Source organism: Gymnodraco acuticeps, unplaced genomic scaffold (genome assembly GCF_902827175.1).
Source record: "Gymnodraco acuticeps unplaced genomic scaffold, fGymAcu1.1, whole genome shotgun sequence".
NCBI classification, from domain to species: Eukaryota; Metazoa; Chordata; class Actinopteri; order Perciformes; family Bathydraconidae; genus Gymnodraco; species Gymnodraco acuticeps.
The window spans coordinates 916,096-932,530 of record NW_022989799.1 but is presented as its reverse complement, the minus strand read 5'-3'; the positions used below and the strand labels follow the sequence as shown (position 1 = coordinate 932,530).

At 42.6% G+C, this 16,435-nt stretch overlaps 2 protein-coding genes across 8 annotated transcripts in view; one reads left to right on the top strand and one right to left on the bottom strand.

Moving 5' to 3' along the window:
- The first annotated feature begins 3,691 nt into the window (after window positions 1-3,691).
- The window catches only part of vps8 (VPS8 subunit of CORVET complex), a 79,832-nt gene continuing 67,088 nt past the window's right edge, over window positions 3,692-16,435 (top strand). For all 7 annotated transcript variants that reach the window (XR_004569691.1, XR_004569690.1, XM_034223201.1 and 4 more), the window contains exons 1-6: window positions 3,692-3,820; window positions 6,686-6,754; window positions 7,659-7,789; window positions 7,976-8,072; window positions 8,453-8,485; window positions 8,860-8,914. Coding sequence is in view for 5 of the 7 variants with exons in the window: in XM_034223201.1 (XP_034079092.1) it covers window positions 3,749-3,820; window positions 6,686-6,754; window positions 7,659-7,789; window positions 7,976-8,072; window positions 8,453-8,485; window positions 8,860-8,914 (457 nt within the window). In the remaining 2 variants the exon portion in view is untranslated. The remainder of the gene's footprint in view (window positions 3,821-6,685; window positions 6,755-7,658; window positions 7,790-7,975; window positions 8,073-8,452; window positions 8,486-8,859; window positions 8,915-16,435) is intronic.
- Window positions 11,170-16,250, bottom strand: LOC117550765 (DELTA-stichotoxin-Hmg2b-like). The gene is made up of 3 exons (XM_034223291.1): window positions 16,104-16,250; window positions 12,780-12,870; window positions 11,170-11,799 (listed from the first exon to the last, which is right to left on the bottom strand). The coding sequence occupies exons 2-3, from the start codon at window positions 12,845-12,847 to the stop codon at window positions 11,373-11,375; spliced, it is 495 nt and encodes a 164-aa protein (XP_034079182.1). The 5' UTR covers window positions 12,848-12,870; window positions 16,104-16,250; the 3' UTR covers window positions 11,170-11,372.

The following is a 16,435-nucleotide window of genomic DNA, read 5'->3' as shown; positions in this document are numbered from 1 at the left end:
GCGATACTTGTAGTGACTGTTTGAAATGTTTTACCATTAACATGACATGACTTTGCTCCCTTTTTATTTATAAAGACCAACAAGTCATTTCATCTTTCTGCCTCGTGAAGTGTGGAACTCCAGGTTGTTGAGGCAGAAGAACCTGATGCTGCAGGTGATGGACATCAAGCGGTCCAAAGCTGGAGCAGGAAGCCTGATGTTGGTCAAGTCTGGATGTTTCACACAAGCGTCTCCCATTCGTAGCACATCTTCGACACATGGAGGCAGCATTTTGAAACTGCATGCCTTTCAAAATCTTCCCACAAAGGTGCAGAAAAGCCTCAGCCTGCAGAGGATCTCGAGGCTGTGGATCTGCACGAGGCCACAGCGTGGGACTCTTTGGATCAGTGTCCTCAAAGAGTTTTGGACCTGTGTCGTCATCCAGAGAAAGGTGCTGCATGCCTTTCAGAATTTTCAGAGACGAGCGCCCTGTCAGTCTCAGCATGTGGAGGACTTGGAGGCAGTGGGACATCACAAGTCCTTACACTAGAGGCTGGATCATCAGACCGGCCACTTCATTATCCAGAGAAGGAAACCCAATGTTCTTTAGTTCTGGATACCTCTTCTTATCAGTGTCTCCTCTGTCATGCACAGATGGAGTACTGGACTGTATTACAGGACATAAGCCTAAGAAAATATACATTTTTGTTAGTTAATATGTTTAGTAATAATGGTTTAATTTGCTCACATAGTCATGCATATAATGTTGTGTTTTAAAAAGCAGAGACAGAGAAGAGAAACTTACCATTGTCCAAGCCTTTTTTAGGTACTGGTTGTACCAAAGGTCCATGGTGGACTTGGTTAAGTCTGTAAATCAGCATAGAAAGCATTGTGATAAAGCTAACACTGTGTTAAGCCTAATATTCAAATATAAAAACATTAAACTCCTCAAACTACAATGCTAAAATAACATGTATGTATACGTATATGAAAACACAAAATCTGAAATATTTAAAGATAAGATCCACTAAGCCTTACTTCAGGGATGTATGTCACGGTTTTAAGTTTGTGTGTCTGGTAGTGGGTGTTTTTCTGTTCTCCTTGTCATGTTTTCCTCGCTGTGTATTATCTGGTCTTTCTCCCCGTGTTTTCCTGTCTGTCATTAGTTTCCCTGGTGTGTCTAATTTCCTGATTGTTCCCATCTGTGTCTTGTTACCCTGTGTTTAAATTCCCCTGTCTCCCAGTGTGCAGTGTCAGTTCGTTTTCGTCTCTTGTCATGTTCAGGTCTATGTGCTCTTGTCTCTTGCTATGGTCAGGTCTATGCTCCTTGTGCTTTTGAAAAGTTTGATTCCTCACTACGTGAGCGCTTTCATTTTTTGTTCTCTATTTTTGTCCTCTCGGCTAGAGATTTGATAGTTACCTTTTTTTTCGTTGTTCAATGCTGTTTTGGAAAATAAAGTATCTTACAAATACATTACCTCTGTCTCCCGGGTCTTGCAATTGGGTCCTACCTCCTAAGTGCCTGAGTTCGTAACAATGTATTTCAATCTGTGTTGCAGGTTGCCACTTTGTTGAAATAGTGCCATGTATTCTAGAACACAGTTATTTGGATCTTTTCTTTTATATGAATATTTAATAAAAAATACAGTGAAATGCAACTTAATTTCCTTTATTTGAGCTTTAAACCACATCCCAGACAAAGATTAATTCAGGAGCGTTGTGAGAATGTAATCAGGGTGCTAAACTTATGTTTTAACCATAGGTTTTAACTTATTTAATTCGTCATTGAAGAGAAATTGAGACAACAACTCCTTATTATATTAAGAAAAATGTATAGTTGAGAGAGAGATAAGAAAAACAATAGTATTAGCATTAGTTTATACATATCTCTGATTCTCAGAAACTGCCTTATCTATGTGCAGTATCAGCTGCATAGTTAAATGAATACAGCTGCCTATGTTATAAAGCTTTATTTCATGTCTTTCTCATATTGTATTTGGTATATTTTCGTTATTTGTATTTTTATGATATAAGTTAATATATTATTATGCTAGTTATGCAAATTGCCCAACATATGCAAGTTAGCATCCGGCAGTTCTAACATAAAACAATCAGAATCAGAATCAGAATACCTTCGTCCCACAGACGGAACATTTACAATTGTTACAGCAAAGAGCCAAAGATAGCTTAATATCTCTCAAGAAGCATGCATAAATATAATATTAAGGATGAAAAACTAGAAATTACACAATTTACAAAATATACATAGCAGTAGGCCCAGGGACGTGCACAGATATTTGGAGGGGCTATTGCTCTAAACTGGAAAAAGGGCCTCCCCCCGATAAAAAACAACTTTTTTTTTAATGTAAAAGAAACCAAACGATTATTACATCAACTAAATTGAACAGTAATTCACATCTCATAACAAAATAAGCTAAGGTGACTACTTGCATTCGGTAACTTGATTTTAAAAATGAAAATCAGGGACATTTTTAGTTTTGCGGTCCATATCTTATCAAAAATGTCTAATGTTAGTAACTATTAAAGACAAAATGGGGACAATTCTGTTCTAATGTAGTTTGACCATTGTAACGGCTGTGCAGTACAGACATAGGCTACTGATAAAATAGGGCCTCTATAATTACCTTAAATAAACTCACTAATGAATTAAACCAGTTCAATACGCGTTATTCTTATTCTTATCATAACTTAGTAACATAGATGGTCAAACTAATGTGGTAGAGACATGGCAGAAATCCTACAATGAAGTGGGACATTGAACTGTTCACCCGTGAGAGGGCGATCAAGAAAAGAGAGCGAGCGGCCCCGTTGAGGGAATTTACAGATGAAAAGACACAGAAAGACAGAAGCTCAATAAGTAGGCTATATTTAGGTGTTTTTTTTGTAAATAACCGACGGTATCAAGAGGAAGTACAGTCCCCTGGTTTGTCCCTTATACCCTAACTGCCATGAGACAACTCAAAATCAAGTTTCCAAAAAACGCACCGGCAGATGACAGCGCTGACAAAGTGTGTTTCCCGCAGCGAGACGCTACAATACTAATTGTGGGCTCATCATGTTGATTCGGCCACAACAGAAAAAATAAAAACAAACTCTCGCTCTCTCCAGAGGGGCAGGTCAGCCAAAAAGGCCAAACGGGCCGTTGCCCGGGCAACATTAGCCCGTACCTGTGCACGACGCACGTCCCTGAGTAGGCCTGTACAGTTTAGCGATATAGCAGCCAGCCAGGTGAAAGTATAACATGTGGTAGTATAAATTGCACAGCTATTTACAATAATAGTAAATATACTGCACATAGCCTAAGTAGTATTGCACAGCAGGAGTGTTATAGTAGGCTATGTGTGTGGGGGTCAAGGGCCCACTGTGGTTGTCTGACCGCTGCAGGAAGGAAGGACCTTCGGTATCTCTCCGCTTTGGGGTACTCAAAAATGTCTGGGTTCACAACAGGACTATTATGTTGCATTGTTGGAGGAGCCTGGGAAGATTTTCATTGTTATAACTACACTGTAGCTACTGTGAATGTAACAATAAAGCCTTTGAATCTTTGAATATTTAGGGCTTATTAAGAGTCTTTACTTACTATTATCATCCATTAACAACAACACATTTTTTATTTTTTTATTTGTGTATTAAAATTACGTATTTTCCAGACAGACTTTATTCTGATAAGTCAAACCGGAAGTGGTCATTCTTCTACTTCCTGACAGAGGAGCAGTAGCAGCAGTGGAGCCTCTCTGTAAACACTGAGATGTCGGAGTCTCCGGACGCCCGCAGCCTCCTCTCGGCCTCCTCACAGCTCAACCTGATGGAGATAGACGCGGTGAGACACTTTATACTTCTGTTCAAACTACTGTAATGTCATGGCGAGGGAGGAATGGAGGGAGAAGGACCAGCCGCAGCAGTGTTGTTGTCCCGTCACAGAGACACCATGGCGGGCTTGGGTCTGACCTGTGGGTCCTACACCATCATCTCCTCTCTGGCTAGAGAAAAACACGTTTGTGTTAATAACAAAATGACCCTAGCTCGTGACAGGTACAACTGAAGCCCAGCTACGCACGCGGGATTCTCCTGTAGATAGCCTTTGTGAGGAAAGCTCCTGGAATTGTATAGTAGGACATTTCTTTGTCACATTAAATTAACATAACCAAAATGATCTACCCTGTATTCAGTTGAAACCACTAATGTTGTTTCTTTAAGGTTAAGTTTGTGTTCTGTATCAACACATTTCTTACCAGATATATCAATAATACGGCCTTGAACACCATCACGTGATCATGTAGCGTTATTGTTTACTATGCAGCTCCCTCTTATGTCAAACATGTATTAATACAATACATATTGACACTAACTGTGCTAAATAAAGTACATTTAAAAAAATCTTCTCATGACGTAATTTTCACAATTTTGTGCAGGTTTAATGGTTTAAATCTTTGCTGTCCGTGCTGCGTTCAAGCCCCGTCACTTCCCGTTGTGTTTTACACGCCCAACAAACAGGAGCAGACCGATTGAGCACTTGTTATTTGGTAGACATTACAAGATTATGATATGGTATACATGGAATATGATTCATAGCATATGGTAATTGCTGATGTATGCACATGCTCTCTGAAAATAAGGTCCGTAGCCTGAGTTAACCTAAAAGACGCCCGACTGACCAGGGCAGTATTTCCCAGAAGCCTCTGCTCTGATTCTCATGAATGAGCTTACTTGTCTTGCTTTGTCTAAAGTAGATGAATTTGATAGATATACAGTATTTGGGTTGGTTTATAAACTGCATCAAAAGCGTCATACTTGTCAACCATATTATATTTTGCATCAAAGGCCAGCATATCATTTTTTCCATTTGTCATGGTTAATGTTAAGGTTTAGGTTACTTTATTTATATAGCACATTTTCAGACCCAAAGGTAATTCAAAGTGCTTTACATCAACATTAATACACAATAGTTAAGAGAGAAAATTAAATAAAAGTAACACGATGGAATAACAGATTCATTACGACCATTCATAAAAGAGATACACCGTTTTTTTAAATCAACATTGTGAATACAGATGATGCTGCAAGAAGTGTAATGATAAAACAAAGTTAAAGGACTTCTGGGTAAGCAGCAGTGAAAATAAATGTTTTTAACCTCGACTTAAAAGAACTCGGGTTGGTGAGGATCTCAGGTTTTCTGGAAGTTTGTTCCAGATGTGCGGTCCGTAAAAGTGGCCTGTGTTCGTCGTCCATAACATACGCCTGCCCATACCATAACCCCACCACCACCATGGGCCACTCGATTCACAACATTACCCTAACCCTAACCCTAACCCTACCCCTACCCCTCACACCAGATACTGACTGGTTTTTGGACCCCCCCATACCCCCCCAATAAAGCAAAACTGCACGTTTCAGAGTGGCCTTTTATTGTGGCCAGCCTAACCCCCTAATCCCACCAGGAGCGTCTGCGTTGCGCTGCGTTGCGCTGCGGCTGCGGCGTTTTTAGCGATCGCGGCCACTCTAGTCAATGGGTGCCATTCCACCAGACACGCTGCGCCGCGCTGCGCCGCGGCTCGAAGCGTCCCAGAAGCTCCTCGCCGCAAGGAATTTCTAAAATATAGGATGAATCCTATTTTTGACGCGGCGCAGCGCGGGGCAGGCAGGAAGTGGAATGTTCATCCAACAACTGCGAGGCTGCACACAAGACGCTCCGCTTCCGCAACGTTTTGAAACGCGCCTAGTGGGTTAGGACGCAGGAGGAGGTCGCAGCGCGGCGCAGCCGCAGCGCAGACGCTCCTGGTGCGATTAGGGGGTAAGGGACACCTGTGTAATAATCATGCTGTCTAATCAGCATCTTGATATGCCACACCTGTGAGGTGGGATGGATTATCTCGGCAAAGGAGAAGTGCTCACTATCACAGATTTTTTCAGATTTGTGAACAATATTTGAGAGAAATTGTTATTTTGTGTATATAGAAAATGTTTTAGATCTTTGAGTTCATCTCATGAAAAATGGGTGTATATACATATATAAACATTTTTTTTTAAACACCTTGAAGTTCAGGGGGGGCGCGGGGCTCCTCTGGCTTCCCTCCAAGACAATGCTAGGGGAAACACTGGATGTGTAAAATTGTGGGAGCTGCATAAGGCTTAATGCAGCTGGTCAGGAGACTCTCCCTGTCTGTGTTGGTGTGAGGAACCTGAAGTGGCTGACTCTCTCCACCTTAGTCCCGTAGATGGAGCCACCTTCTTCTCTGTGTCGCTTCCTCTATTCAGTTTTTTAGTTTAGCTGACACTAACATGGAGGTGGTTGTGGCACAAAGATGTCAATGCTCTGACCACCTGTCTGCGCTCTGTCTTGTTGCTGTCTTTGATCAGTTGGATGCCGGTGCTGTCATCAGGAAAGTTGATGATCATGTTGGAGTGGTGGGTAGTGCAATGGTGGGTGAACAGCGATTACAGGAAGGGCTTGGAGGGGTTCCGTTGTGAAGGGTCAGTGGTGTGCCCGGGGTCTGCCCGTCAGGAAGTTCAGGATCCAGTCACATGGGAGGTTGACTCAAGGGCTCTGAGCTTTATGATGAGATTTTGTCCGACAGCTCAAAGCTAATACTGCCAGTTCGACAGACACAGGTGATTTAAATATAAACAACGACAGCACAAAGTATACCATTTTTATAATCCTTTCTTGTAAAACTTCTGTTCTCAGATCGATGATAAAGAGTTTGACATTCCCCAAGTTGACACACCTCCCACCCTGGAGAGCATCCTTAATGAGGTGAGTTCATGACACACTGTGACTGTGAACACTACATCACATCCAATCCTGACAGGACTGCTCTGAATGAACAAGAGAAAGTGGGGAGTGGGATATAGACTTGAAAGCTGTTCAGCCGTTATGATGTGTTCATATTATATTCATAAAATTGGATGAGACTGTTTTTAAATTTGAAATAAAAAAAACAAGGTAAATTCAAGCTATATTTTCTATTAAATGTAACATGTTTGCCTCCTTTGATTTCAGTCCAATGCTGTGAGTGGGAAAAGTGATAACAACCGCTTAGCTGCTTTTTGCAGTTCTTAAAAAACAACCAGGATTAAGCTTGAACAAGACTGAGAAAGAAGAGACAAAGAGACTGAACTTGTTTCTGAGAATATAATATTGGCAGCATATTAAACCTCAATTTAGGAATGACTACACTGTACAAAACAGTAGTAATAGATGCATAAGGGGAAATTCCCTCAACAGGATAAAATGTATATTAGTATTGGGAAAGTAGCTTATCAGCGTCATATCAGTATGTAGTGTCTCTACTGGGACATGTCTCCATGCTTTAATGTTCAAAAAGCTCTTTATTTCTCTCATACTGCCTGTGCTGCAGCACCTCTTTTCACCCTCTGTCTGAAACCAGAGCCCACTCTGCTCTGATTGGTTAGCTGGGAGTGTGTGGGAGAGGAACACAGGTATTGTTAGCCTCTGCAGACCATTTACATACTCAAAAACCTATATAACACACTAAAGGGAAAGGGAAAACCCCCCAAAAGCATTATAGGGCCACTTTAATTTTGATCAACTCCACTATAGATGTAGTAGAGCCCCCTATCTGATGTGTATTTATGTTGTTTTCTTTTGGGTGCCTAGCTGATGTGTGTGTTGTTGTTCTCCTGTGTGGTGTCTGCAGCTGGAGGATGAGGAGGAGCCCTTTGTGTTGGAGGACACCTGCGTGCTCAACACAGACAACATGGACGCTCACTCCTGTGACACCTCCTCTCTGGCCAGCTCTGACAGTGGAGACCCAGCACACCTCAAACGGCAAGATGAGACACACACACATACACACACACACACACACACACACACTGCTACAGCAGTCAAAGCAGCACCAGCATCAGCCAATACAAACCTCTTCTATCACCAAACGAACAACACGAACACAACACACAAATGTGTGTACCTGTGTGTACTTGTTTCTGTGTGTGAACGTGTACCTGTGTGCAGGAAGAGGAGGACGGTGGACCTGAACGCCACGGTGCACGGGTCTGTTCTCCGACACAGCCTGCTGAAGGGCATCTCTGCACAGATCGTCTCTGCTGCTGTAAGACACACACACACACACACACACACACACACACACACACACACACACACACACACACACACACACACACACACACACACACACACACACACACACACACACACAGGTATGTTTTTTATTTTTTTTAGCTAATTTTACAAGTGCTTAAAGATGCTTTACAAAGATAAAAGTCAAAGTTTAAAAAATACAACTCACATTACAATGATTCGGTAGTCCAGCTTTAGCTCTTTCGTAGATTGTGTTGCTGATGGGATTTTACTTGGAGGACTTGTTGTAACTGTAGTCTCTACCTCAGTACTAGCTACAGCATTGTACTTGTGTTACTCGGGACTAATGCATTTTTTGTAACCAATATAACATGTGTTTATTTTCTTCAGGACAAAGTGGATGCCGGCCTGCCGACGGCTATAGTGAGTATTCATTTATTTACCAATAAACCAACTGAACAGAGGGACATGGTTTTAGTTTAAAGGAAAATACTTTTGATGATAATGATATGATGCACAACATCTAGGTTATTATTGTTTTAATCACAATGGTTATTTCTATTAACTAATAACTATACACCGTTCCAGAAGGTTTTATTCATAATTACACAGAAGCAGTCACACCCTTCATACAGAACTTTAAGTGGAAATTGTTAGAGAGATGTCGGGGAAAAGCTTAAAGCGAATGTGTGTGTGTGCACAAGGGATCCTTGTTGTGGTCCTTCATTGTATCGACACTGGTGGATGCATAAAGTTTGCTTATATCATAATGATCTTTGGTCTTGTTTTGTGTCCAGACAGTGGCGGGTGTGATTGTGGTAGGAACGTCTCATGGTCTGGCTCTGGTCTTCGGTGAGTCTAACCTTGATTTCGCTCCTTAAATACAAAACTTTTTAGTATGCAAGTATAACACAAAGACAGTAGATGTATTTAATTAAGTGTAGTAATCATTTACTAAGTGAACATTTACTTTACATTTCACTAACACATGTTTTTGCTGTGATCCCACCTGTTGCATGTGTAGTGGTTTTGTAGTTCTGTGCTTGAGTTGCAACAGGGTCTTATTTATTTATTTCTCCCCTCTCGTCCCCCCTTTGGTTTGTGCACTAAGTTTCAGAAGCCATGAGTTTAGCACCAGCAGTGACGCGAGAGGCCCCCCCCCCCTCCCTCCACACAAAATAGAAAAAACATATATTCATATAGTTCAAAGAAAGTAAAAATGTGCAATAGAAAGATAAAATGATAAACAAACACAAGAAGTTAAAGTAAAAATGTTCACATTGTATGACAATATGTAACATTTATATTACAAAATGCTTTGGTGTATTTGTATGAATACGATATTATTGCTGAATTGCATAGTTTATAAGAGTTTGGCTGCTGATGGTGAAGTATGTCCTAGTGCCACTATTATATTATATCTAAGATGATAACCAACAGTATGTATTTATACTCTTATTTTGATACTGTCAGTCACTGAAAGCTAAATCATACTACCAGAATTAAACAACTGGATTTGGCTAGCTGCTACAATTTCTTAATGTAGATCCTCTTAGTGTTGTGTTTTTTATTTTAAAAGTGTGAATCATGGAAGTTGCCTACCTAACTTATAGCTCTTATTTAGAAGCTCTTCATCCCATAATAATGTATGCATTATAAATACATAACAAACCCAAAACAATGAGCTTCTTCTATAAAAAGCTTGCAGTAGATGTTTAAAATGATCCATGTGTGTAAAGGTACAAAACAATTAAGTTCATTTTGGGACAAACCAGTAACTTCTCTTGGTTTACCACGTGTTCTTTGACTTGTTGAAACCTGCTGTACAAATGGTTAGGTGTAAGTGGAAAAGGTTTATGTACATAACCAAAAATAATTCAAACATGCATCCACACACTCATACTGAGTACTCTGATGGGTGGCTGTGGCTCAGGAAGTAGAGTAGTTGTCCACCAATCAGATGGTTTGATCCCCATTCCCTGCATTCATGCTGATGTATCCTTGGGCAAGATACTTAACTCTGAATTGCTCCTGATGGCCCACGGTGTGAGAGTGTGTGTGAATGTTAGGCCCGGCCACACAAGGACGAAAACGGTCATTTGCGTTACTGTTTAGTGTCATATAGACCGTTCGGCCACACGAGGACGACCGAATACGGCACTAAACGACTGCGAAAACGATAACGGGTCCCAAGGTGGATAGAACGGCATACGCAACGCTCTGGGGGGTCCAACGGCTCCGTGTGTACGCCCTATACGATAATTTTCTGATAATGATGAGGCAATAGCCCCGCCTCTGCTGCTCACCCCCGCGTCAAAGTAAACGGCACACTGAATTCAGATTATTTATGTGAAGTCTAATCTGACAGGACGGAGACACCTCTCAAACTACCTAAACTAGTTATAAATATGTTTATTTTCACTGTCGGCCGGGTCACTCATTACTGGATCAGCTGCTGCATGAGACAGACACTGACGCTGTCTGAAGAGAGGGAGGAAAAAGAGAGGCTCCGTGTATTTTATTATTATAATATATAGATTCGTTATTCATTTGTTTTAAAGCTCAATAAATAACAAAGAAGACCTTTGACCGGCACTTTTATAATTTTGTCCGGAAGATTTAAACTTTAATACACGTTGACTGGCGAAAAACTGCCCGGTTCCCTCGGCCCCCACCGCGGAGAATAAATAGAAGGGCAACCATGACAACCATGCTTCTTCGCTGCTTTTGTGGAGGAAGTTACAGCGCCACGTACAGGCTCCTGCATGTACTGCAGCTTCTCCAGCGGTTGGAGCTAAACGGAGCTGTCTCATGTGGACAGACACTATCCGGTGAATATTGCGTGTGGACGGAAGCTTTTTTGCGATTGCGTTTGCGTTAATCCTATGTGTTTAGCCGTTTTCGTCCTCGTGTGGCCGGGGCCTTAGTTTCCCTGAGCAGATGGCAGCTTGTATGGCAGCCTCTGCCTCTGTATGAATGGTGTGAATTGTATATGTCAAATTGGAATTGACCATATTAACCTTTATAAATAAGGCTAATGATAGACCTCTGTGTCACAGAGAACACACTAGATGTTTTATTAGCATTTTCTTTTAAAGAGGACAAGGTTTGATGGACAAAGTATTTTTATTTGTAATTAGGCATCAACTAAAATATCCAAAATATAGTGTACAATCATGTGTACTTATATTTTAAGTATAGTGAATAATTAGCACGTCTTTGTCAGTTGATTGAATTTCACACATATTCACATATTTGACCGAAATGATCATGGTATATAGCACACATAGCAGAAGGGTTTCTCCTTGTCCTAATACATGCCTGTGTCACTGAGGTCCACCCTCAGGACCGCCTCTCCTGAGTCTGACATGGAGGCGCTGACAATCACATAATCCCCCTGATAAGAAATGCCCGAGCCGTCAGCCTTTGCCCTTACGAAATTATTTTCACTTCCATTATACATCATATCATAAAGGTTGTAGTCACAGTCGTTCCCCCTCTCAAAGATCCCCACGGCGAACCAGTTGGAGTACATCATGCGGTCGTAGGGCACGGAGAACATGACGGCCATGACGTGGCTGTAGTCGTTCAGGTCGGGGTTGTAGAGGTCGTAGGTGAAGACCCCCACGGCCCCCGTCGCAGCGCCGGTGCTCTTGTTGAACAAGCCACTGGAAGCAGAGCAGGGGCCCACCATGGGGGGCATAGGGACTTCACAGCAGCCGCTCTCTGTGAACACCCTAAACAAAGAAACACAGAAACACCAAAATCAGACATACTTGAGGTATGTACATTTTTCCAAATCATACCATATATCTAAGGGCGCGTTTCCACTGCAGCGGGTAGCTCGCTTTAAGCGTGCCGAGCCGTGCGGGGCCCATTTTTGGTTGCGTTTCCACTTGGCCTAGTTTTGGCCCGGGGCTACTTTTTCACCTTTTTTATGGCCCGACTAAATCGTGGTTCTAGGGCCAGGAACAACCAGGCTGAGTCGGGCTGAGTATGCTAAACTAGAGAGAGAATCGCTGGCAAGGGGGCTACAACTACAACAAGATGAACATATTTGACCGTGATTTAATTGTAGTACACGTTTCAAAATGATGCCGAAGTAACAACATACTGATACCGGTTAGTAAAAACCATGAATTAATGCTTTGACAAGTCTGCAGACAGACGGCAGGCGGAAAACCCTTTTTAAAATGCGTGTTTTCTAAATATAGCTTGGCTAAGCTAACGTTATATATGCACCGACCGTCCACACTCACAACAACGGCCTATACAGACATAAATAAACCGGCGACTGTATTCTCCATGACACAGGCAGTCTGTGGTTTGTACTTGTTTAACTTTTGTCTAGTTTCTGAACAGATATGAAGAGCTGTGAGCTCTGAGTGCTAAGAGCTAACAGCTGTGTTGTTTTTCTGGGGCTCTCATTGAAGATGACGTCACGGCTCCGCCTACACTGCGTTACTATAGTTACTACCCCAGTTCCTAAACTGTAATGGAAACGCAGCATTAAAGTGAGCCGGGCCTAATAAGGCCTAACCAAACCGAGCAAGGCCGAGCGAGGCCTGCAGTGGAAACGCGCCATAATATTCATGAGCGGGGATAGTGTCCCTACTGTACAAGCATGTGAATACACCTTCAAAGCTGTTTCTGAGGTTACAGGTCACATGACAATTTGAAACACAACATGGCCAAAAGTAGGAAAGCAGTGTCTGACCTTGGGTTGGAGAGCGTGTAGCAGCCAGAGTTGTTGTTGATCTCAACAGAGCAGAGGCGGTGAGGCATTGTGATGAGGTGTGGGGGGGTGGCTGTGAATGAGAGACAAGACGGAGTCAGCTTAGCTAATTCAGATATTCAGCGATCAATACAGCTGTTTGTGAGACTTGGTTAGAGTGCAGTGTGTGACTTGGAGACTTGTGCCATTTACCACGTGTTCTTTGACTTGTTGAAACCTGCTATACAAATGGTTAGGTGTAAGTGTAAAAGGTTTATGTACATAACCAAAAATAATTCAAACATGCATCCACACACTCATACTGACTGTAGCCTGCTGAACGCTCTGCTGCCCTCTAGTGTCCATCCTTTCTATACATCCCTTAACATAGGCTTACGGCCCGTCCACACAGCAGCTTTTGGCGATTTGTCCACCGCTTCCAGCGCGTCTCCGCCCATTGACTTTGAATGGGGATGACGTCACTTTCCCTCCCTTGTCGCCGAACTGCATTGTGGGGGGGCGAGGCGAAGATTTCCAGGATTTCCAGGATTTCAAAGTTGAGCAATGTTCAACTTTTGAAGCTGAGCTGGAAGCGTCAGCCAATCAAATCCCGTTTATGCAAATCTGACAGTTCAAGCGCTAGCCAATCAAACCGCGTGCAAGCTGGGAGAACGAGACCCGCAGTTCATTTCTATATTCCACAAAAATGGAGGAGAAGTTAGTTATTGCGGTAGCAAATCACCCGGTTCTTTATGACCAGTCCCTATTTACTTACCGGGATACAAACCGGAGGAACCAGGCATGGAGGGAGGTGGCAGAGGCAGTGGGTGAAACTGGTAGGTTTTCGCTTGTTTGGGGATTTTATATCCAGTTTATTTCGTTGCTAGTTTACTTCGTTGCTAGCAAGCATAGACAGTATCATTAGCCAGCATGGAATGTAGCATAAAATAGCACCATAAACATTAATCTCATAAATGTTCAAAATGTTAAAAAAATAAATGTTCATCATAGCCCTTCCTATTTGACAATAGTGTAGAAGAACCGGGTTTTTTTGCTTTGTATGTCGGGGGCGGGATATTCATGTGATTGGTTGTTGGTCGCGAAATCCCCAAGCTGTCAGACACGCCCAGCTCCAGGATTTTCAAGATTTGGTCAAAGCTGCTGTGTGGACGGCCTGTTACTGCAGGGGTCGGCAACCCCTGGCACGGCACCGTAACCAGTGGCACACTAGGAATAAGTGGAATAAGTGTGCAAAATATTTTTGTTTTAAATTCGGATCATGAACGAGCCTGCCGCCAGGGCGCGTCTCCCCGTTACCTGCAGAAGGAAGCCATGCACGCAACGCAGCCCCGCTCTCTTTAACTCCAGGTGACTTTCTGCCGCTTTCCTCCGTGGTGCAGTGCTGATCGTTTCACCACGGAGGAAAACACTTCACAAATTGCAGTACCCATAAGGAGCTGTACAAATGCCACAGTTTTTGCGTGGCTGTGTCTTTAGTTGAAAGCCCAGTGGCGATCTGCTCATCTCTCATCGAAATAACATGCTACAAAGGGGCGGACTGGCCATCTGTGTGTTGAACTTTCCTGTCGGCTCCCAGACCGTAGTCGAGGAAACAGGGGGGTGACTCTCTGTCGTCTCCCAGGGCAGAAGCAACAAGCGTCAGGTTCAATAACCCACTTTAGCTTAAATGACTGGAGAGAGGCGAGCTCTTCTTGGGAGGCCGTTGCATTTATTTAGCTGTTCTTCTGTTTCACAAAATACATCACAGACCTCTGTTTTTCTGCTTCCTCGTTTCACTTCCAGAAACATACACACGCTCGCTCACTCTCGCTCTACCATCCACACACACACACATGCACACGCCACACCCCTCTCTCTCTCTTAAAGGGACATCGATCTCATCTCACTCTGCATGACCCTAATATCATAACATGTGTGCTCTGGAGAATCACAGAACTGACGATCGTCCTTATTATTATGCCGTTTAAACCAATTATTTAAATGTGTTTGTTGAATTCAGCATCATGTAAGTTGCGCTGACAGGTCCACACACTGCTTCCCCGCAGCGAGGCTCCCCCTGCCCTCCTGCTGATAGTTCACGAGCGTCGAGCTCCTCAACCCCCCCCGTGATAATTCACGATCGTCGGCACGCTGATAACAATTTTTGTTGTCATGGCACTTCATATCAAAAAGGTTGCCGACCCCTGGCTTACTGTATCACTCCCTTCATGTCATGACATTCAAAGAACTCTTCTAAGACCGTCCTGGTCCATAGATCGGAGAGAGCTTCCCCTCCATGTGCTCCGCCACCATGCATAATGCATGCCAATCATGTGGCAATATATATAGTTAAAGCTTTTGTATTTTGACAATGTTGAGTATTCTCTGATGGGTGGCTGTGGCTCAGGAAGTAGAGTAGTTGTCCACCAATCAGACGGTTTGATCCCCCTTTCCTGCATTCATGCTGATGTATCCTTGGGCAAGATACTTAACTCTGAATTGCTCCTGATGAGTGTGTGTGAATGTTAGTTTCCCTGAGCAGATGGCAGCTTGTATGGCAGCCTCTGCCTCTGTATGAATGGTGTGAATTGTATATGTCAAATTGGAAATGACCATATTAACCTTTATAAATAAGGCTAATGATAGACCTCTGTGTCACAGAGAACACACTAGATGTTTTATTAGCATTTTCTTTTAAAGAGGACAGGGTTTGATGGACAAAGTATTTTTATTTGTAATTAGGCATCAACTAAAATATCCAAAATATAGTGTGCAATTATGTGTACTTATATTTTAAGTATAGTGAATAATTAGCACGTCAGTTGATTGAATTTCACACATATTCACATATTTGACCGAAATGATCATGGTATATAGCACACATAGCAGAAGGGTTTCTCCTTGTCCTAATACATGCCTGTGTCACTGAGGTCCACCCTCAGGACCGCCTCTCCTGAGTCTGACATGGAGGCGCTGACAATCACATAATCCCCCTCATAAGAAATGCCCGAGCCGTCAGCCTTTGCCCTTACGAAATTATTTTCACTTCCATTATACATCATATCATAAAGGTTGTAGTCACAGTCGTTCCCCCTCTCAAAGATTAGGTCCACAAATAAAATCAAGGAATATACAACCAAGACTAAAATGATAATAGACGAAAGCGCATAGACGTTTGATCTCTGGTCTAAAACTACAACTTTATCGATGAATAGTTGACAAAATCACCCAAAAAACTGGTGAGAAGTGGTGTGGAAAATATATATACACCTGTAATGAAACAAAACGCTTCCATAAGGAAATACATCTGATTAAATTAGTTCTTACCGTTTTATGATCTGAAAAAAATAAATAGCCAAAGCAGCTGTTGGAGCATTCAGGTGGGTGGTGCAGGTTTAGGCAGGATGTGGAGGTGGAGGCACACTCAGGCTTTTATTGACTCGGTTAATCCAGTTGCCTCCCTCCTTATCTGCGGGTCAGTATCAGCCCCCTCTGTTCCCGGACCTCGCCACCACCTTATCACCATGGTAATAAGGTACTATGGTGTGATTGGTTCACAGTGATTAAATCAATGCTGCTTTTATTTGGATCTCCTTTTGTTTGAACCTTTTAAAACCAGTACCCATTATTTGTGTTGGGCGTAGCAGGGATGGTGAGGA

What these genes read in the sequence shown, in the direction of transcription:
- LOC117550765 (XM_034223291.1), bottom strand. Translation starts at nt 12,847, where the DNA reads ATGCCTCACCGCCTCTGCTCTGTTGAGATCAACAACAACTCTGGCTGC. An exon ending in TACACGCTCTCCAACCCAAG is followed by an intron (nt 11,800 to 12,779) that starts GTCAGACACTGC and finishes TTCTTTGTTTAG; the next exon opens with GGTGTTCACAGAGAGCGGCT.